At 38.7% G+C, this 23,364-nt stretch overlaps 2 protein-coding genes across 6 annotated transcripts in view; both read left to right on the forward strand.

Annotated features, from left to right (window-relative positions):
- The window catches only part of RfC38 (replication factor C subunit RfC38), a 28,891-nt gene extending 22,453 nt beyond the window's left edge, over positions 1–6,438 (forward strand). Inside the window, exons 3-7 of the mRNA XM_071680137.1 lie at positions 449–614; positions 3,516–3,715; positions 4,464–4,582; positions 4,774–4,942; positions 6,107–6,438. Coding sequence (XP_071536238.1) covers positions 449–614; positions 3,516–3,715; positions 4,464–4,582; positions 4,774–4,942; positions 6,107–6,295 — 843 coding nt within the window. The 3' untranslated portion in view covers positions 6,296–6,438. The remainder of the gene's footprint in view (positions 1–448; positions 615–3,515; positions 3,716–4,463; positions 4,583–4,773; positions 4,943–6,106) is intronic.
- Positions 6,439–15,399: 8,961 nt separating this feature from the next.
- Positions 15,400–23,364, forward strand: part of scramb1 (scramblase 1) — a 67,007-nt gene continuing 59,042 nt past the window's right edge. Inside the window, exon 1 of one of the 5 annotated variants that reach the window (XM_071680143.1) lies at positions 15,400–15,783. The gene's annotated coding sequence lies outside the window, so the exon portion shown is untranslated. The remainder of the gene's footprint in view (positions 15,784–23,364) is intronic. The other 4 variants (XM_071680142.1, XM_071680144.1, XM_071680139.1 and 1 more) reach the window with 4 other exon arrangements.

Raw genomic sequence — 23,364 nt, forward strand, 5'->3', positions numbered from 1 at the left:
GAGCTTGGAAATACTTTGAGACTACATTATTGTGAAAGTGGCTTTTATTTTGTACTACAATTGAAAAGAACACAAATGTGCCGAATTGATAGCCGAACATCAGAAGGGAGAGGCTTGATCTCTTATCTGTTTGGCATTAGTGGGATTTTGAGTGCTTGGGTTAGGGATATGTTTGTAAGAGTATGTTCAAGCTGTTTACTAATATAGGGAATCATTCTCCACAACAAGGAGGGTTAGTGGTCTTGGGGTAACCCCCACTAGAAATCAGAGTCTGTGACATGCAGGTAGTCCCGCCTGATCCGGAAATGGAATCTAGGTGTTAGGTGCCAGAAATAGATTGCTTCTGTACCATGATGTTATGCAGGGAATTCTTCACTATTATAATGTTATTATAAGCAGTAGTTGTAGTAGCAGTAGTGATATTAATGACATTGTTTATCTTCGTCAGACACCCTCTAAGAAGAAACTGGAAATTGTATCTATTGCCAGTAACTACCATTTGGAGGTAAACCCTAGTGATGTGGGTATCTATGATAGGGTAGTGATTCAAGAACTCATTAAAACTGTTGCTTCTGCACAGCAGCTTGACACCAGTGGCCAAAGAGAATTTAAAGGTATGCTAAGAGGTAAAAATCAAATACATGTAAAGTGTGAAAAGAAAGCTTGTTAGATATTCAGAAATTGGCAAAAGATTCACTGAACTGTCTTAAGAGATGTTAAACTACACAATCGCATGTACATAAAGACATATGTCTCTTTGTAGTTTTGTACATATATTCATATATGTGTATAATATTATTGAGTAGTTATCCCTGGGGATAGGGGATTAAGAGTACTTCCCACGTATTCCCTGCGTGTCGTAGAAGGCGACTAAAAGGGGAGGGAGCGGGGGGCTGGAAATCCTCCCCTCTCGGTTTTTTTTAATTTTCCAAAAGAAGGAACAGAGAATTGGGCCAGGTGAGGGTATTCCCTCAAAGGCCCAGTCCTTTGTTCTGAACGCTACCTCGCTGATGCGGGAAATGGCGAATAGTTTGAAAGAAAGAAAAGAAAAGATTATTGAGTAGTACTAGTAACTGTAGTAATAGTTGTAGTCATTGGTATGTATTTACTTATTTATTTATTCATTTATTTTATTTTATTTTTTTTTTCCAAAGGAAGGAACAGAGAAGGGGGCCTGGTGAGGATGTTTCCTCAGAGGCCCAGTCCTTGTTCTTAACGCTACCTCGCTGACGCAGGATATGGCGAATAGTATGAAAGAAAAAGAAAGAATATATATATTGTTAGGGAGGTGAATGCAAGAGTTTTGGAAAGAGGGGCAAGTATGCAGTCTGTTGTGGATGAGAGAGCTTGGGAAGTGAGTCAGTTGTTGTTCGCTGATGATACAGCGCTGGTGGCTGATTCATGTAAGAAACTGCAGAAGCTGGTGACTGAGTTTGGTAAAGTGCGTGAAAGAAGAAAGCTGAAAGTAAATGTGAATAAGGGCAAGGTTATTAGGTACAGTAGGGTTGAGGGACAAGTCAATTGGGAGGTAAGTTTGAATGGAGAAAAACTGGAGGAAGTGAAGTGTTTTAGATACCTGGGAGTGGATTTAGCAGTAGATGGAACCATGGAAGCAGAAGTGAGGAGTCACTGGGTGGGGGAAGGGGCGAAGGTTCTGGTAGCGTTGAAGAATTGTGGAAGGTGAGAACGTTATCTGAGAGAGCAAAATTGGGCGATAGATAGGGTTGTGCGGAGGAAGGTGGATGAGTTGGAAATGAAATGTTTGAGGACAATATATGGTGTGAGATGGTTTGATCGAGTAAGTAATGAAAGGGTAAGAGAGATGTGTGTTAGTAAAAAGAGTGTGGTTGAGAGAGCCGAAGAGGGCGTGTTGAATGGTTTGGTCACATGGAGAGAATGAGTGAGGAAAGATTGACAAAGAGGATATATATGTCAGAGGTAGAGGGAACTAGGAGAAGTGGGAGACCAAATTAGAGATGGAAGGATGGAGTGAAAAAGATTTTGAGTGATCGGGGCCTGAACATGCAGGAGGGTGAAAGGCATGCAAGGAATAGAGTGAATTGGAACGATGTGGTATACCGGGGTTGACATGCTGTCATTGAATTGAACCAGGGCATGTGAAGTGTCTGGGGTAAACCATGGAAAGTTTTGTGGGGCTTGGATGTGGAAAGGGAGCTGTGGTTTTGGTGCATTACACATGACAGGTAGAGACTGCGTGTGAATGAATGTGACCTTTGTTGTCTTTTCCTAGCACTACCTCACGCACCCACGCAGGGGAAATGGGTTACTATTTCATGTGTGGTGGGTTGGCGACGGGAATGGGTGAAAGCAGCAAGTATGAATATGTACATGTGTATATATGTATATGTATGTATACATTGAAATGTATAGGTATGTATATGTGCATGTGTTGGCGTTTATGTATATACATGTGTATGTGGGTGGGTTGGGCTATTCCTTCATCTGTTTCCTTGCACTACCTAGCTGACGTGGGAGAGTGACTAAGTATGGAAAAAAATGATGATAATTATAATGATAATATTCATATATACCCTAGCCTGAGCAAGGTACCCATTTTATCGTCCAATCCTGAAGGGTAGATGAACAGCTGGTTTGACTGAGGACCGACTGCTGCATCCAGGATTCAAACCTATGCACTTGATCCTGGGCAGCCCGTGAATGCACCACAGCCAGGAACACTAACTACTGCTCCATAGATGTGAATGTTTAACAAAGCATATAATGTTGATCCTAGGTGAAAAACTTGTTTCTTTTGCATATTTTATAAGAGTGTGCCATACAGTTTCTCAACTAGCAAATGTTTTTGTTTTTTTGCCACATAAAGAAAAGTGTCTCCTTCTATACACCAGTACAATAGTAATTGCTCAAATGTTCATGAATATTATTTTTTTTTAGGAATTTTTCAATAATACTTGATAGAAATTAACTTTGAATTGATATCTAAAGTTACCTTAAAGTCATAAATTCAATGCAATCCATTGCTTCCATGAAAAGGACTTATATGTATTTTTTTTATTTTTTATTTTGCTTTGTCGCTGTCTCCCGCATTAGCGAGGTAGCTCAAGGAAACAGACGAAAGAATGGCCCAACCCACCCACATACACATGTATATACATACACATCCACACACGCAAATATACATACCTATACATCTCACATATATACACATTTACATAATTCATACTGTCTGCCTTTTATTCATTCCCATCGCCACCCTGCCACACATGAAATAACAACCCCCTACCCCCTCATGTATGCGAGGTAGCGCTAGGAAAAGACAACAAAGGCCACATTCGTTCACACTCAGTCTCTAGCTGTCATGTAATAATGCACTGAAACCACAGCTCCCTTTCCACATCCAGGCACCACAGAACTTTCCATGGTTTACCCCAGACGCTTCACATGCCCTGGTTCAATCCATTGACAGTATCTATGAAATTGTTCTTTTGTGTGAAAGATATTGCCAACCTTTCTCATTTTATTCTGTCTTTCAGTGGTGATCCTGACAGAGGTTGACAAGCTGACCAAGGATGCCCAACATGCCCTTCGCAGGACAATGGAGAAGTATATGTCCACTTGCCGGTTGATCCTCTGTGCTAATTCAACTTCAAAGGTTATCCCAGCCATCCGCAGTCGGTGTCTTGGAGTGAGAGTTGCTGCTCCATCTGTTGAGCAGATTGTTCAAGTGTTACAGGTGAGAATCTTTTTTGGCACTTCCTGCTTGCAAGGAAGGCCATTTACCCAGACATAAGCACAGATTATTTGCTTTGATGAATTTATTACAGGACAGCTGTAGAATGAATGTGAGCAAATGAAGCCCTTTCTTCATCTGTTCTTGGCGCTACCTTTTTAATGCAGGAAATGGTAAACAAGTATTTTTTGTTTCATACTTGATCAGCGTTTCCTGTGTCAACAAGGTAGCACCAGAACAGATAAAGGAAGGTTGCTTTCTCTGAATTCCATCTCTAGCTGTCGTTTGTAATGAACTGAACCCACAGCTTATATTTAAGTTTATTATATGTATGTCTTGCACAGAAAAGATAGGTTTTATTTTTCCATGCGCAATAGAGCCCCACAGTTTTCAATTCTTTCCCTTTGATGTATAAGAAACTTTATTTTTATGGGGTTCAAACTATAAGTCCTTGATGATACATTATTATATTGTTTACTTTGTTTTGAGGCATAAGTGACTGAGATGTATATAATATAGTTATCTAATAATCCAAGCCATACATGCTTAAAAAAAAGAGGGAGATGGTCAGTGGAGAAGATATCTAAGTACTGTATATTTTCCTGTGTTTTTTGTAATGCTCAGAGCATTTGCTGATTAATATACATGCTTATCAATAAATGCTTTGTAGGATAGAGAGTGACAAAAAAAGCTTTTTACATCTGTTTTAAGCTTTAACAAAGCAACAGATTACCTATTACAAACTTTTCAGAATGTATGTAAGAAGGAGGGTTTATGTCTACCATTAGATTTGGCTAAAAGAATTGCAGAAAAGTCCAATCGTAACTTACGACGAGCACTACTAATGTGTGAGGCTTGTAAAGTACAACAGTAAGTTAATGGGTTTGTTTGTTAACATTTTGATGGACTTGGCATGAAGACTTACTTGAGGTAAATGTATATTAATGTTAGACAATGCTATTGTGTACAGGAAGTATTTGGTGATATACAGTAGTTATATTTAAATTACTATGATATTTCATAAGTATTTTTATATTTCTTAGTAATTGAAATATCGACAGGTATCCATTCACCCCACAGCAAGACATTAGTGTTCCTGACTGGGAGACTTTCTTAAAAGAAACTGCATCAAAAATCGTGGAGGAGCAGAGCCCTAGAAGATTACTGGAAGTTCGTGAAAGAATTTATGAACTCTTGACTCACTGTATACCACCAGAAGTTATTTTTAAGGTAGGGATTATGAGTGTTTTGATAGCTTCATTGTGCATGTTTACATTAACTCTGCTATTTTTCACATATGATTGGCAGAAGCCACTGATGCTTCTGCAAAGGTTGCATTTTGTTATCCAACATATTCTAAATGAGCGTCCTCACAAATGATAATAATTATGCAATTGCAGTTACTAGTAATTGTCTTATGCTTCCGTGGCAGATCATGAAGATTAAACTCTGTTTGGTTCCAGAGAACTTTTTGGTTTTTACATTATTTCATGTCTTTTTGAAATGGTGAAATTCAGTTTGAATTTTGTTACTTCATTGTGTAATATCTTAATGCCTTGCCCCTGCGTGCTTGTTCATATCATTCATATACATAAACAATATTTAATTTTTTGTGTGTTTATACATATAATGCAGATATTATTGTTGTTTGTTTTTATTGTGGATTAGGAACTGTGATTTATATGCATGTTACATGACAGCTTGAGAATGGATGTGACTCATTGATGTCTTTTCCTTGTTCCTGGTGCTACCTCACTATTGTAGGAAAAAGTAAACAAGTATGAAAGTTTATTATTGATATTATTATTATTGGCCCAAGGGATAGAGAAGAACACTACACTGAATTTCATGATTTTTGTAAAAGGCAACTAAAGGGGGCAGGAGCAGGGTGCCAGAGACCCTCTTAGAAGCTGATCAAGGGAGGCAGGAAATTTTTCCCTCTTTTGTAATTTCCCAAAGAAGGAACCAAGCAAGGATTTTTCGTATGATCAGTCATCGGTTCCTGATGTTTCCGTGTAAAGGCAGGAAATGGTAAACAGGTATGCAAGAGGAAAGAATACATGCATTTTATACTATTGCTACCAGACTGCCTGCAAGTGGGTAAAGTGTGAGTGAGAAGTGGCCTTTGGCAAGGATGTATTGCCATTAGTGGATGGAAGGGAGCTTACTTCATAAAAGTCCTTTTCACCCCACAGAGGTCCATCATTTCTCTGCTCCTGCATGTAGTGCAACTTACAGGAACTTTTTAAAATGGGTCATGGGTTTGTATAACAATAATATGATTTACACTTAACCATTACATGTGTCTGCACCTGTTTTATAACTATATTGTTTACAATAAAATTCTCATAGACAGGATTTAGTTCTCATGACATTGTTTTTGAACACTTCCAGGGATTGTTGAAGGAGCTAGTAAGTAACTGTGATGGGGAACTGAAGTGTGAGGTAACTCGCTTAACAGCATATCATGAACACCGTCTGAACCTGGGATCCAAGGCCATATATCACATAGAAGCATTCATAGCTGCCTTTATGGCAATGTACAAAAAGTTAATTGAAGATAGTATGTCTGCAGCATTCTAAGAATCATAGATAAGAGAGGTACCCTTCAATTTCTTTTTTATACTAGTTTTTATTTTAGATTCATGTAATATACCTTTTCTTGTAATCATTTTATGTGACATAACCTTCACTTGAAAGTTTTTCAATAAACCTTAATATTCAGATTGGTGACTTAATTAACCATACATATTTTACCATTAGTTGCTTCTAAATATGTTTGTATTAAATAAGTTATTGTTAACACCATTATTGGTGTTGATAAGGTTAGTGTTGCACAGGTAAATATTAAGAGCAACAAGTAACAGATACTTAAAACTATATACAGGAATGAAAAGTATGTTTATCTGCTGGGAATGATGAGTGTTTTAGCTACTGACCTTCAACCCTTAAATGGTTGGCATGATCTGGAAACTCCATCACTTAGTGCACATTTAATTTTTGTAATTTCCTTTATGAAATTATGTACTATCATTTGAAAGTAATGGATTACCTTTGTGTGAAGCCTGATTCTTGGTTAGAAGTATCTTACAAGACAGAAGAGCATCAAGGCATGCTTTAAAATTATCCTCATTGTTCTTCCAGCGAGTAGCTAAGATGTGCAGTGATGTGCGACCAAACTCACCATCTTTTGCATTTGTGACTGTCATTCATTCCATCTTAAGGAGACCCAGATTGAGGCTGCAAAGGATGTGGTTCTTGAGAAAGAGCATGCAGTTGCTAACCATCATCTTTCTGGCCTAGAAACTCGTCTTGATGAAGTAATGGATGCTATTTCTTCCCTCACAGACAAAGTTAATAAGCATGTTCTCTGTCCTTCTCCACAGTGACTATCAAAGCCTTCAAAAGCTCTTACAGTAATCAATATTTAATGTATCTTGACCTAATTATGTACTTAGTGGCACAGTTATGAGTGACTGTAAACCAGTTTCTTCTCTTTATTCCCATTTCTACAGAGCTGTGTTGCATGATATACTTTCCATTCTTCACATCTTAATTTTATTTATTTATTTATCTGCATATAATAATTAATCATATTTCTAATAATTTATCCCTGGGGATAGGGGAGCAAGAATACTTCCCACGTATTCCCTGCGTGTCGTAGAAGGCGACTAAAAGGGGAGGGAGCGGGGGGCTGGAAATCCTCCCCTCTCGTTTTTTTTTTTTTTTTTTTTTTTTTTTTTTTTTTTTTTTTTTTTCCAAAAGAAGGAACAGAGAATTGGGCCAGGTGAGGGTAGTCCCTCAAAGGCCCAGTCCTCTGTTCTTAACGCTACCTCGCTAATGCGGGAAATGGCGAATAGTTTGAAAGAAAGAAAAGATCATTTTATTAATGTGACGTGAAAAACTGTTACTACTCTTTAGGCATGGCTTTTTTTAATGATATAAGGAGTAAGTTTAATACATACAAAAATGCTTTCCCATCCTTTATCAGTTTTTCCTGGAAACGTGCTGTCAATGGACTAAACTAGGGCATGTGAAGCATAGGGGGTAAACAATGGAAAGGTGTGTGGGGCCTGGATGTGAATAGGGAGCTGTGGTTTTGGTGCATTACACATGACAGCTAGAGACTGAGTGTGAACGAAGGTGGCCTTTTATTCTTTTCCTGGCGCTGCCTCGCTGGAGGGGGGGAATGCTATTTTGTGTGTGGTGGGGTGGCGATGGGAATGGATGAAGGCAGCAAGTATGGATATGTACATGTGTATATTTCTGTGTATGTGTATGTATGGAAAGGATCACAATTTTGTGTGTGATCAAGTATATTCCTATGAGTCCACTTATTGTGTTTCATTTTCCCCATGGACTTATAGGAATGTATATGTATGTATACGTTGAAATGTATATGTGCGTGTGTGGGTGTTTATGTATATACATGTGTATGTGAGTGGGTTGGGCCATTCCTCATTTGTTTCCTTGCGCTACCTCGTTAATGTGGGAGAAGGCAGTTAAGTATAATGAATAGGTAAAATAAATATATTTTCATTTTGGGAGCAGCAGGCTAGAAATCCTCCCCTCCCATTTTTTTAATTTTTGAAAAGATGATCAGAGAAGGGGGCCAAGTGAGGATATTCCTTCTAAGGCTCAGTCCTCTGTTCTTAACGCTACCTCACTAATGCGGGAAATGGCAAATACATATGAAAAAAAAGATATTTCATTTCACATTTGAATTCCAAAGGGAACAATGGCTCAACGCAAACAACAATTGCAGTATAATCCTGAGTTTCTGAAATGCCGCTTCACTGAGCTGAGCGAGAGATAAGGGAATGTCTCCTGTGTGTCCAGTGCCTGCAAGTTCTCACCAGTGAATCTATGAAGGAAAACAAACCAAAACATCACTTGTGTTCAGTTCATCCAAACTTTGCTGAAGAGCCACTAAGTTACTTGAAGGATAAGGAAGAACAGTTAAAACAAAGTCGGACTGATGCTCCTTCAGGCTCAATTTTTTCTTTGGAAAAAGCTTCCTTGGAGTCATTTTAAGTGGCATTGCACTTTGCAAGATGTAAAAAGCCTCATAACATTGGAGAGGAGCTGGTAAAACCAGCAGTAATAGCTATGGTGAAAACTACTTGTGGAGCAGATGTTGGTAAGAGGTTGGATTGCTGCCACATTCTAACAACAGCATCAGACGTTGAATTAATCTCGAGTCATCCGATATTTTGAATAAACTAATTGTGGCATTGGTAAAAAGCTGGAAAGTTTTCATTGCAGATAGATGAATCTGTGGACATTGCTGGCGAACCTCAACTCATGGTTTTTGTGAGTTACAGAGATGACAGAATTCTAGAGGAATTTCCAATCTATAGTGCCTTGTCAACCACCACCACTGGAGGAGACATCTGTTATGAACAATTTTTTCAAGAAACATAATTGGTTGAATTGTTTGGCTGTGTACCGATGGAGCTTCATCTATAATGGGAAGTCATGTAGGTTTTATCACTCGAATTAAGAGAAAACCCTGATATAATAATCACTGTTTCTTACATTGGGAAAACTTGGCCTTTCAACCTCTCCTGCTGGAAATCCATGTGGTTCTGAATGATGTTATCCAAACTGTGAATTTTATCAAAGCCAGAGCTTTGAACACTCATGCATTTTCCATAAAGTATGTGAGGAGATGGGATCACATCACCAGAACTTACTTTTCCGATCTTATGTCCACTGGCTGTCTCGAGGGCACATTTTTGGATGGGTTTTTGAACTAAAAACTAATATAGAAGTTTTTCTCTTAAAAGAAGAAGTTCAAGTTGGCCGACTGCTTCAAAGATCCTGCTTGGGTGGCAAAGCTAGCTAATTTTGGCGACATCCTCAGGCTCCTGAATGAACTGAACTCAGATATTGCAAGGCTGAAATCAAACTATGATGGACATAAGTAAAAAAAAAAATCCTCATTCAAGAAAAAACTTGCACTTTGGAGAGAAAGATTAGCCAGGGAAATACAGCTGTTTTTCCATAACTGAGTGCAGTGCTGGAAGATCCATCAGAAATAGCCTTTGCTGATGTTAAAGTGGCTTTTCGAGGTAATTTGAAGAAGCTTCAAGGAGGAAATGGAAAGATATGTGCCAGAAAATGTCGACCTATTTCATTACTGATGGGTTAGAAATATGTTAAGAGTGAACGTCACTGAAGTTGGAGATATCTCTGGTTTTCAAGAATTTATAGATCTTCAAGAAAATCAGATAAAAAAACAATGTTTTTAGTCTCACGAACCCTGAATTTTGGGCTCAACTCAAGGATAAGCCCATTCTGACTCGTGAGGCTGATAAGTATCTCCATTTTTCAAACCATACACCTCTGTGAACTAGGATTTTCTGCTCTTGTGAGGTTCAGCACTAAAGCAAGGAACCATCTTAATTCTAAGCAAGATTTGCACCGTGCTCTATCTATCAGTGCCAAATCTGGAAGAATTATCTCATAAAACAAACCACGGTAGCCACTAAAATACTTTTTTCATTCAAAATTTTGCAATGAAGTAAACCTGAAGAAAGAAATTACCAAATACCTGTCATTTGTTTTATCATAGAAAAGCATCATCATAGTAAACATAATTTCAGTTTACTGACTTTATAAGCAAAGATTCAATAATCAGAAATACTCACTCATGAATCAGCGTCACAGTTGCCAGACAAAAGTGTTTTTCTTTTCCTAATTTTACAATAAATTACATTTGCATGAAGTTGTGCCATTTATTTTTTTCGATTAACATAAGAAATATAGAAGTTTATTGATTTTTAAGTTAAAGTAAGATTCAGGAACATTTATCGGATAAAACTAATTGAAGAAACAAACTGTTTTCGCCCCAAGGGTCGCCAGGCCTAAACATTCTGTTTACTCGCCCAAAAAATTTGGGAAACTGCTCCACACACTCACACACACACACACACACATATATATATATATTTTTTTTTATTTTTATTATACTTTGTCGCTGTCTCCCGCGTTTGCGAGGTAGTGCAAGGAAACAGACGAAAGAAATGGCCCAACCCCCCCCATACACATGTATATACATACGTCCACACACGCAAATATACATACCTACACAGCTTTCCATGGTTTACCCCAGACGCTTCACATGCCTTGATTCAATCCACTGACAGCACGTCAACCCCGGTATACCACATTGCTCCAATTCACTCTATTCCTTGCCCTCCTTTCACCCTCCTGCATGTTCAGGCCCCGATCACACAAAATCTTTTTCACTCCATCTTTCCACCTCCAATTTGGTCTCCCTCTTCTCCTCGTTCCCTCCACCTCCGACACATATATCCTCTTGGTCAATCTTTCCTCACTCATTCTCTCCAAGTGCCCAAACCATTTCAAAACACCCTCTTCTGCTCTCTCAACCACGCTCTTTTTATTTCCACACATCTCTCTTACCCTTACGTTACTCACTCGATCAAACCACCTCACACCACACATTGTCCTCAAACATCTCATTTCCAGCACATCCATCCTCCTGCGCACAACTCTGTCCATAGCCCACGCCTCACAACCATACAACATTGTTGGAACCACTATTCCTTCAAACATACCCATTTTTGCTTTCCGAGATAATGTTCTCGACTTCCACACATTCTTCAAGGCTCCCAGAATTTTCGCCCCCTCCCCCACCCTATGATCCACTTCCGCTTCCATGGTTCCATCCGCTGCCAGATCCACTCCCAGATATCTAAAACACTTTACTTCCTCCAGTTTTTCTCCATTCAAACTTACCTCCCAATTGACTTGACCCTCAACCCTACTGTACCTAATAACCTTGCTCTTATTCACATTTACTCTTAACTTTCTTCTTTCACACACTTTACCAAACTCAGTCACCAGCTTCTGCAGTTTCTCACATGAATCAGCCACCGGCGCTGTATCATCAGCGAACAACAACAACAAAAAATATATATATATATATATATATATATATATATATATATATATATATATATATATATATATATATAGTGGTTCCAACAATGTTGTATGGTTGCGAGGCGTGGGCTATGGATAGAGTCGTGCGCAGGAGGATGGATGTGCTGGAAATGAGATGTTTGAGGACAATGTGTGGTGTGAGGTGGTTTGATCGAGTGAGTAACGTAAGGGTAAGAGAGATGTGTGGAAATAAAAAGAGCGTGGTTGAGAGAGCAGAAGAGGGTGTTTTGAAGTGGTTTGGGCACATGGAGAGGATGAGTGAGGAAAGATTGACCAAGAGGATATATGTGTCGGAGGTGGAGGGAACAAGGAGAAGAGGGAGACCAAATTGGAGGTGGAAAGATGGAGTGAAAAAGATTTTGTGTGATCGGGGCCTGAACATGCAGGAGGGTGAAAGGAGGGCAAGGAATAGAGTGAATTGGAGCGATGTGGTATACCGGGGTTGACGTGCTGTCAGTGGATTGAAGCAAGGCATGTGAAGCGTCTGGGGTAAACCATGGAAAGCTGTGTAGGTATGTATATTTGCGTGTGTGGACGTATGTATATACATGTGTATGGGGGGGGGCATTTCTTTCGTCTGTTTCCTTGCGCTACCTCGCAAACGCGGGAGACAGCGACAAAGTATAATAAATATGAATAAATAATATATATATATATATATATATATATATATATATATTATCCCTGGGGCTAGGGGGGAAAGAATACTTCCCATGTATTCCCTGCGTGTCGTAGAAGGCGACTAAAAGGGGAGGGAGGATTGGCGGAATGCGTGCATAGTGCCATTGTACAAAGGCAAAGGGGATAAGAGTGAGTGCTCAAATTACAGAGGTATAAGTTTGTTGAGTATTCCTGGCAAATTATATGGGAGGGTATTGATTGAGAGGGTGAAGGCATGTACAGAGCATCAGATTGGGGAAGAGCAGTGTGGTTTCAGAAGTGGTAGAGGATGTGTGGATCAGGTGTTTGCTTTGAAAAATGTATGTGAGAAATACTTAGAAAAGCAAATGGATTTGTATGTAGCATTTATGGATCTGGAGAAGGCATATGATAGAGTTGACAGAGATGCTCTGTGGAAGGTATTAAGAATATATGGTGTGGGAGGAAAGTTGTTAGAAGCAGTGAAAAGTTTTTATCGAGGATGTAAGGCATGTGTACGTGTAGGAAGAGAGGAAAGTGATTGGTTCTCAGTGAATGTAGGTTTGCGGCAGGGGTGTGTGATGTCTCCATGGTTGTTTAATTTGTTTATGGATGGGGTTGTTAGGGAGGTAAATGCAAGAGTTTTGGAAAGAGGGGCAAGTATGAAGTCTGTTGGGGATGAGAGAGCTTGGGAAGTGAGTCAGTTGTTGTTCGCTGATGATACAGCGCTGGTGGCTGATTCATGTGAGAAACTGCAGAAGCCGGTGACTGAGTTTGGTAAAGTGTGTGAAAGAAGAAAGTTAAGAGTAAATGTGAATAAGAGCAAGGTTATTAGGTACAGTAGGGTTGAGGGTCAAGTCAATTGGGAGGTGAGTTTGAATGGAGAAAAACTGGAGGAAGTGAAGTGTTTTAGATATCTGGGAGTGGATCTGGCAGCGGATGGAACCATGGAAGCGGAAGTGGATCATAGGGTGGGGGAGGGGGCGAAAATTCTGGGGGCCTTGAAGAATGTGTGGAAGTTGAGAACATTATCTCGGAAAGCAAAAATGGGTATGTTTGAAGGAATAGTGGTTCCAACAATGTTGTATGGTTGCGAGGCGTGGGCTATGGATAGAGTTGTGCGCAGGAGGATGGATGTGCTGGAAATGAGATGTTTGAGGACAATGTGTGGTGTGAGGTGGTTTGATCGAGTGAGTAACGTAAGGGTAAGAGAGATGTGTGGAAATAAAAAGAGCGTGGTTGAGAGAGCAGAAGAGGGTGTTTTGAGGTGGTTTGGGCACATGGAGAGGATGAGTGAGGAAAGATTGACCAAGAGGATATATGTGTCGGAGGTGGAGGGAACAAGGAGAAGAGGGAGACCAAATTGGAGGTGGAAAGATGGAGTGAAAAAGATTTTGTGTGATCGGGGCCTGAACATGCAGGAGGGTGAAAGGAGGGCAAGGAATAGAGTGAATTGGAGCGATGTGGTATACCGGGGTTGACGTGCTGTCAGTGGATTGAATCAAGGCATGTGAAGCGTCTGGGGTAAGCCATGGAAAGCTGTGTAGGTATGTATATTTGCGTGTGTGGACGTATGTATATACATGTGTATGGGGGGGGTTGGGCCATTTCTTTCGTCTGTTTCCTTGCGCTACCTCGCAAACGCGGGAGACAGCGACAAAGCAAAAAAAAATATATATATATATATATATATATATATATATATATATATATATATATATATAGGTAGAGAGAAGAATAATGTAACGCGACTTGTGACTACTGCAGGCAACTCTTTAGACAGACTTAGCACCAGCAGGACAGTCCACTCGCTAGCTGACATTCTAATAATTTTCTTAGGAATAATGTAACACGCAACTTCAAACTGCTTCAAGCAATTCATAGAGGCCGTCTGACCCAGGCAATGGTATTAGCAGGGCAGTCCAACCATCAGATGATCCATTCTAACCGTCATTTTCTGAGATGCCGTAAGGAAAAATCTATTTTTTTTTTTATCGGCATAATAGTGGCTCTTTCCTTCACTTCAGTAATATTAATAATTAGAGAACTGTTTCATCTTATCAAGGAAAACTAATGACAACAATTAATTCAAATACATGGTATTCATTTTGAAGATAACACACCATACACGTGCTTTCCAAAACTGGTCGCCCTGCTGCAGTGACGTTTCAATGCGAATCCTAACCACTCTGTTTTCGTGTCAGAAACGGCTTGGTAGCAGTGTTCCTGTAGCGGAGTCCAGCTTTGTGTATTCTTTTTTTATTGACTGGATCCCAAACCGACATCCTGTTTTGTTTTTGAGTTCTACTGCTGTAGTAAGGGGGGCTTCGCCTGGCTGTTTCAAGGATGAGTTGATCCTCCTCAGCTGTGGTGGCTTGTGGCTGACGACCACTCGGTAGGCTTATGTTGTGAGTTTCTTCTATCCTTTTCACCCAGCGGTAAACTGCTCTCTTGATTACATACAGTATGCGTGATATCTATGATGGTGGAATATCCTCAGGCATGTGAGGTTTGATAGATGATCGGTGTTCATACGTGATTTCACTTCCGCGGCCGTGTCGGTGTTGTGCTTCAACAGTTGAACATCGCGCTCGATGACGTCATCAAGCGTTTATGTTATTTTTAATCTTTTAATAAACAAAAAGCTTTCTTACTTTGAAAATGTTTGTTTTCAATTTATCCCAAATAATTGAAATATTTTTAATGTATAAATGTTACGAACGATTTGGAACTTCTTGGCTAAATATGAACGAAACGAAAAATTCCGTGTCAGTTTCGACAAGGTCTTTATAAATATCCTAATTAAAGCGTTATCGATATGCATAACTGATACATTTCTATCCTATAGATTATATAGACCGCATGTGTAGTGACAAATCACTACAACAGTTCCATTTCGATAGGATATATATTTAATTCGCGGTTGAGGATGCCAGATTAACCACTCCACGCATCTGTGGTTAAATCCATATGCTGACAGCCAGCAGCATACAAACATCGTAGCGTTACCCGCAGGGAATAACGTGATTTAGATTACCTGCAAATGAGCATTGTTTCCGATTCACTTTTAACTAGTTAGCAAATCATTGAAGATACGAAAGCAATGTAATGCCACCATTTCTCCTGCGGGCTGATTGGAGGACACTTCCGCAGACGGCGATTAATTCATAATTATTTCAACCAATCAAAATCTCAAGTGAGCATGTATTCTGCATGCATTATTTGCAATAGGTATTCCAGACGTTAAGATAATAACGATAATCTACGCGTAGGTTATGTGATCCTATGGAGACATCTGACATCGTCACGCCTCCCAGTGTACCTCCAACTACCGTACGAGCAACGTTGCGCTGCTCTCGCTCCTACAATCTGCGCTGAATTGGAGACAATTTCGTTTTTTTAGAACTTCTGTGGGACTGCTATCATAACCACAATATAATAAGGTTGTTACCCAAAAGGTGAGTATTACTTCATTTGTTACATTTGGTATTACGCAAGGTTGTTTGGGGAGGGCGAAGTACTCATTCACTTGGGTCTGTGAATTTCATTATATTTTGGTACAAATCGCCATACACATGGTGATATTTGAAGCAGTATGTTGACAACTACAGTTCATTAAGGGGTAAGACATTTCTTTCCGTGGTAGGTTTTTCATATATATATATATATATATATATATATATATATATATATATATATATATATATATATATATATATATATATATATAAGAGAGAGAGCGTTCAGATGTGTTACCGAATCCTGCATGCTTTAGGCTACAAAGAGTGAAGTCACATTTGTCGGGACTGCATATATGTGATGGAATGTAACAGTCCCGTCAAAGAACTTACTCCAGATGAGTCTACATTTTTCTGCTACTAAAAGTAGAACAGCCTTGGGCTGCAGGAGTCTTAATCCGTAAGGCTTCTAGCGAAGTTCGTATAGGTCGAAGAAGGATGTCGTATGGGTGGTTGTGGGTTTAACAGGAATATTATGGAAGGCGCGAACCAGGTCGATCTTGAAGACCTTCAGCCACTACAGGCGAGGTACACGGTCCCGGTCCCGGCACTTTAGGTCGACCTTGTGGCGACTACCACCCCCATGTGAAAGTCATAACGTAACACAACCTAGTCCATTGTAGTCTAACCTTACCCAGCCTTGGCCTGCATGGTACTGTTGTCGTATGGAAGATAATCACTCGTATTTGCTTTGGGCTGAACCATGTAAAGGGCGAAATCACTCACTTTAATATTTCCTTACATGTTTGCATATCGTGTAAATAAAAGATTAGTATACCACATAGACAGTACAAACGATGGTTTCAAAACCATGTTAATGATTTGAATTCAACATTTGATGTATAACGATTGAAGTATCATGCTTGAGAATCCCTAACTACTAACTTTATCCTATAAAGCTTTTCATAGAGAAAAATATACTCATTCTTGAGTCTTTCTTTTACAAGTTGAAATCAAAATATCACTTTAAACTATTATCAAAGATTAGGTATACGCGGAGGTGCTGATGTTGCCGTGATATTTGATCTTACTACTTAATCGACATAGACCGACTCGCATGAAGAGGGAAGAATTGTGACAGAAAAGTACATTGTAACCTTGTTCTCGGTTTGATTACGTGACCAGATTCCTTAAGTACTGTCAACCCAAAGTTATCTTGGAGAACTGCAAAACATCCTTTGTAGGACAAGGGGATGTTTGAGTCGAGATATGTGTAGCAGTCGTAAAAAGAATTCACACGTTCCATAACGCTTCGTTTTATTGATATACCAAGTGTTTCGTGGTCAGCCGCTTCATGAGAATCACAACGGCATCTTGTGACGTTACCGCCAAAAATGGAATACAGTCATGGAGTGACGCTACAGGTGTATAATTCCCTTAGGTTGAGGAGCGATAAGATAAAAGAGGGCTGGTAATCATTTTGATTTATGGTCATGTTTTGAGGCGAGGAAGAAAGATTTACTTTAATGAGGCTGAATAAAGATAGACAAAAGATTGCTGTTAGCCCTTGCTGTTGCCTCAGACCTTGACATTTTTGCCCGAAAGGTTTGCTGAGCTTGGAAACGCGAGGGTCTTGGAGTTTAATTTGTAGAGCATTACTGAGTTAATGATTGATAAAACTGACAGGTCTAGTACGCGGTAAGGTGTGGGTTAGCATTGAGTGCCAGTTTGTAACAAAAAATGATCGATGAACGCGACTAATTGTTAGAAAATACCTTCTCCCCGTTGTAGGCATTGTATACACAAATCAAATGACGACGTATCAACGGTACTCGACGTTTGAGAGTTCATTTTTCACCCTCTCAAAAGTTTTTATGATCACTTTATGAGCAAGACTTAGGGCATCCAGCTCTTGTGGTTCCAATGGCTAAAAATAGATAGCGTTGTAGGGGCCCAGAGGAAAGCCAGCCACGCTGTACTGTTCAAGGGTGAGTAGCAGTATTGTTGTTGTTCGTCTTTTCTCCCGTAGTGAAGCATGTTTTCAATGCTCCCTCGTAATCTTCGTATGTGCTTTTGATTATCTCTGTGCAGTACCACATGGCGAGGAATGGGGATATAACGCGTTAACTTTGTACTGTATTTTTATGCTATGAATTCTTGGAAATCTTGATTGAAGTATACATTATACTCACGTTCATGTGAGCATTTCCTCAGTGAGTCGTCGAAAACAAGTTCTCACAAACCTACTAGTACTGCAGCCGCCATGTATATATATATATATATATATATATATATATATATATATATATATATATATATATATATATATATATATATGATGTTTTTGTACTTATACTCTTCTCAGATGACTTTCATAAACTTGCAACAATGCCATGTCACTTATATTAGGGTCTTTTTGATATATATATATTTTACGAAATCTTGCCATTGAAATTAAGTGAACTTTCTGTGACATTTCATTTACCTCATTCGCTTGTATTTCCAGTTCAGATAAAGAATTAGAGCGTCAGTCCGAGACCATCATATAAGAGCATCTTACTTATCTCTTATAGTACCAGTATTGATTTAATGTGTGAGTAATTGTGTTTTAGTTGTTGCTGTGGCAACGCTTACCTCTCAACCACCAACGCTATGGAAAACAATTTTTCGTTAAGGTACTTTCCCTTGTGTCACACACAAAGAGATTACATTGATTTAGACTTCTTTATTACATCCCACTTTCGGCTGTGATAACGATAATGAGAATGATTAACACAATAGATCTGTCATGGGGGACGGGAACCGCTACATGGTTGAAGCCAAGCTCATAACGGTTCGTGTTAATTATCTCTAAGGTTCATGCGTCATACATAGTTCATGACGTTATGAACAAAGAATTAACAGTAGGAGATGATGTATGCATGAATGAATCAGTTCAAATGGTACTTACTGTGAATCACGTGTCAGAGTTCAGTTATATTCCAAGTTTATCAAACTATTGTAAGGCTTTGTTTATTAATCAGTATTGTAAGGCTGTGTACATTAATCAGTATTGTAAGGCTGTGTATATTAATTAGCATTGTACGGTTGTGTATATTAATCAGTCTTGTAAGGCTGTGTATATTAATCAGTAATGTAAGGATGTGTATATTAACAAGTATTGTAAGGCTGTGTATATTAATTAGTATTGTACGGTTGTGTATATTAATCAGTCTTGTAAGGCTGTGTATATTAATCAGTATTGTAAGGCTGTGTATATTAATTACTATTGTACGGTTGTGTATATTAATCAGTCTTGTAAGGCTGTGTATATTAATCAGTATTGTAAGGTTGTGTATATTAATCAGTATTGTAAGGCTGTGTACATTAATCAGTGTTGTAAGGCTGTGTATATTAATCAGTAATGTAAGGATGTGTATATTAACAAGTATTGTAAGGCTGTGTATATTAATCAGTAATGTAAGGATGTGTATATTAGCAAGTATTGTAAGGCTGTGTATATTAATCAGTATTGTAAGGCTGTGTATATTAATCAGTATTTTAAGGCTGTGTATATTAATCAGTATTGTAAGGTTGTGTATATTAATTAGTATTGTACGGTTGTGTATATTAATCAGTTTTGTAAGGCTGTGTATATTAATCAGTAATGTAAGGATGTGTATGTTAACAAGTATTGTAAGGCTGTGTATTAATCAGCATTGTAAGGCTGTGTATATCAATCAGTATTGTAAGGCTGTGGATATTAATCAGTATTGGAAGGCTGTGTATATTAATCAGTATTTTAAGGCTGTGTTTATTAATCAGTATTGTAAGGCTGTGTATGTTAATCGGTATTGTAAGGCTGTGTTTATTAATGGCTATTGTAAGTCTGTATATTAACCAGTATTGTAAGGCTCTGTATATTGATCAGTATTGTAAGTGTGTATAGTAATCAGTATTGTAAGGTTCTGTATATTGATTAGTATTGTACGGTTGTGTACTTTAATCAGTATTGTAAGGCTGTGTATATTGATCAGTTCTGAAAGGATGTGTATTTTTTTTTTTTTTTTGTCGCTGTCTCCCGCGTTTGCGAGGTAGCGCAAGGAAACAGACGAAAGAAATGACCCAACCCACCCCCATACACATGTATATACATACGTCCACACACGCAAATATACATACCTACACAGTTTTCCATGGTTTACCCCAGACGCTTCACATGCCTTGATTCACTGACAGCACGTCAACCCCGGTTTTGTAAGACTGTGTATATTAATCAGTAATGTAAGGATGTGTATGTTAACAAGTATTGTAAGGCTGTGTATTAATCAGCATTGTAAGGCTGTGTATATCAATCAGTATTGTAAGGCTGTGGATATTAATCAGTATTGTAAGGATGTGTATATTAATCACTATTGTAAGGCTGTGTATATTAATCAGTATTGTAAGGCTGTGTATATTAACCAGTATTGTAAGTCTTTGTATGTTAATCAGTATTGTAAGGGTGTGTATATTAATCAGTATTGTAAGGCTGAGTATATTAACCAGTATTGTAAGTCTTTGTATATTAATCAGTATTGTAAGGCTTTGTATATTAATCAGCATTGTAAGGCTGTGTATTAATCAATATTGTAAGGCTGTGTATATTAATCAATATTGTAAGTCTGTATATTAATCAGTATTGTGAGGCTGCGTATATTGATCAATATTGTATGGCTGTGTATATTAATCAGCATTGCAAGTGTGTATGTTAATTAGTATTGTAAGGCTGAGTATGTTAATCAGTATTGTAAGGCTGTGTATATTAATCAGTATTGTAAGGCTGTGTATTTTGATCAGTATTGTAAGGCTGTGTATATTAATCTATTGTAAGGCTGTGTATATTAACCTATTGTAAGGCTGTGTATATTAATCAGTATTGTAAGGCTGTGTATATTGATCAGTATTGTGAGGCTGTGTATATTAATCAGTACTGTAAGGTTGTGTCTAATAATCAGTATTGTAAGGCTGTGTATATTAATCAGTATTGTAAGGCTGTGTATATTGATCTGTTGTAAGGCTGTGTATGTTAATCAGTATTGTAAGTTTGTGTATATTAATCAGTATTGTTAGTGCGTATATTAATCAGTATTGTAAGGCTGTGTATATTAATCAGTATTGTAAGGCTCTGTATATTAATCAGTATTGTAAGGCTATGTATATTAATCAGTGTTGCAAGGCTGTGTATACTAGTCAGTATTGTAAGGCTGTGTATATTAATCCGGTTAAGTTAGAAAAGTAGGTAAATTTCGGCTGAGTCAGTATTTAGGTTTCACTAAGAAATGGCCTTGTAGATAGATTGATCATTCTGCAAGTAATGATTATATATGTCAACGTATTGCAGTCTATTACAAGTTCCTAATAAAGATTTTAGTATCTGTTTTTGAATTATTTCGTATGGTGGTACACTTAATTAAAAATTACAAATACGTCTAAGCAGGGATAAACCTGGGTTGTGGAGGTGAAGACCCCCGAAGACTTTTGGTATTCCTAAGAAAAAATCAGTGATTAATGATAACTTTATTTTAAGAGAACTTTAAGTGATTTCAGGTAATGCGTTTCTGTTATAGATAGATGCAAGTATTTTATCAATGGCCTGCTGACTTGGGTGCATTTGTAACCTTATACTTACCAGGCTCCGCCCTTGGGGTATAATGGCTCTCAGCACTTTGTATAGCGATTTAACTTCCTTTATATATATATATATATATATATATATATATATATATATATATATATATATATTTCTTTGTTTCAAACTATTCGCCATTTCCCGCATTAGCGAGGTAGCGTTAAGAACAGAGGACTGGGCCTTTGAGGGACTACCCTCACCTGGCCCAATTCTCTGTTCCTTCTTTTGGAAAATTAAAAAAAAAAAAAAAAAAAAAAAACGAGAGGGGAGGATTTCCAGCCCCCCGCTCCCTCCCCTTTTAGTCGCCTTCTACGACACGCAGGGAATACGTGGGAAGTATTCTTGCTCCCCTATCCCCAGATATGTTGTAAATGGAAATGGTGAAGAGCTTGTAGATTTATGTGCTGAAAAAGGACTGATGATTGGGAATACCTGGTTTAAAAAGCGAGATATACATAAGTATACTTATGTAAGTAGGAGAGATGGCCAGAGAGCGTTATTGGATTACGTGTTAATTGACAGGCGCGCGAAAGAGAGACTTTTGGATGTTAATGTGCTGAGAGGTGCGACTGGAGGGATGTCTGATCATTATCTTGTGGAGGCTAAGGTGAAGATTTGAATGGGTTTTCAGAAAAGAAGAGTGAATGTTGGGGTGAAGAGGGTGGTGAGAGTAAGTGAGCTTGAGAAGGAGACCTGTGTGAGGAAGTACCAGGAGAGACTGAGTACAGAATGGAAAAAGGTGAGAACAATGGAAGTAAGGGATGTGGGGGAGGAATGGGATGTATTTAGGGAATCAGTGATGGATTGCGCAAAAGATGCTTGTGGCATGAGAAGAGTGGGAGGTGGGTTGATTAGAAAGGGTAGTGAGTGGTGGGATGAAGAAGTAAGAGTATTAGTGAAAGAGAAGAGAGAGGCATTTGGACGATTTTTGCAGGGAAAAAATGCAATTGAGTGGGAGATGTATAAAAGAAAGAGACAGGAGGTCAAGAGAAAGGTGCAAGAGGTGAAAAAAAGGGCAAATGAGAGTTGGGGTGAGAGAGTATCATTAAATTTTAGGGAGTATAAAAAGATGTTCTGGAAGGAGGTAAATAAAGTGCGTAAGACAAGGGAGCAAATGGGAACTTCAGTGAAGGGCGCAAATGGGGAGGTGATAACAAGTAGTGGTGATGTGAGAAGGAGATGGAGTGAGTATTTCGAAGGTTTGTTGAATGTGTTTGATGATAGAGTGGCAGATATAGGGTGTTTTGGTCGAGGTGGTGTGCAAAGTGAGAGGGTTAGGGAAAATGATTTGGTAAACAGAGAAGAGGTAGTGAAAGCTTTGCGGAAGATGAAAGCCGGCAAGGCAGCAGGTTTGGATGGTATTGCAGTGGAATTTGTTAAAAAAGGGGGTGACTGTATTGTTGACTGGTTGGTAAGGTTATTTAATGTATGTATGACTCATGGTGAGGTGCCTGAGGATTGGCGGAATGCGTGCATAGTGCCATTGTACAAAGGCAAAGGGGATAAGAGTGAGTGCTCAAATTACAGAGGTATAAGTTTGTTGAGTATTCCTAGTAAATTATATGGGAGGGTATTGATTGAGAGGGTGAAGGCATGTACAGAGCATCAGATTGGGGAAGAGCAGTGTGGTTTCAGAAGTGATAGAGGATGTGTGGATCAGGTGTTTGCTTTGAAGAATGTATGTGAGAAATACTTAGAAAAGCAAATGGATTTGTATGTAGCATTTATGGATCTGGAGAAGGCATATGATAGAGTTGATAGAGATGCTCTGTGGAAGGTATTAAGAATATATGGTGTGGGAGGAAAGTTGTTAGAAGCAGTGAAAAGTTTTTATCGAGGATGTAAGGCATGTGTACGTGTAGGAAGAGAGGAAAGTGATTGGTTCTCAGTGAATGTAGGTTTGCGGCAGGGGTGTGTGATGTCTCCATGGT

Source organism: Panulirus ornatus, chromosome 31, assembly GCF_036320965.1.
Source record: "Panulirus ornatus isolate Po-2019 chromosome 31, ASM3632096v1, whole genome shotgun sequence".
In the NCBI taxonomy this organism is placed as follows: Eukaryota; Metazoa; Arthropoda; class Malacostraca; order Decapoda; family Palinuridae; genus Panulirus; species Panulirus ornatus.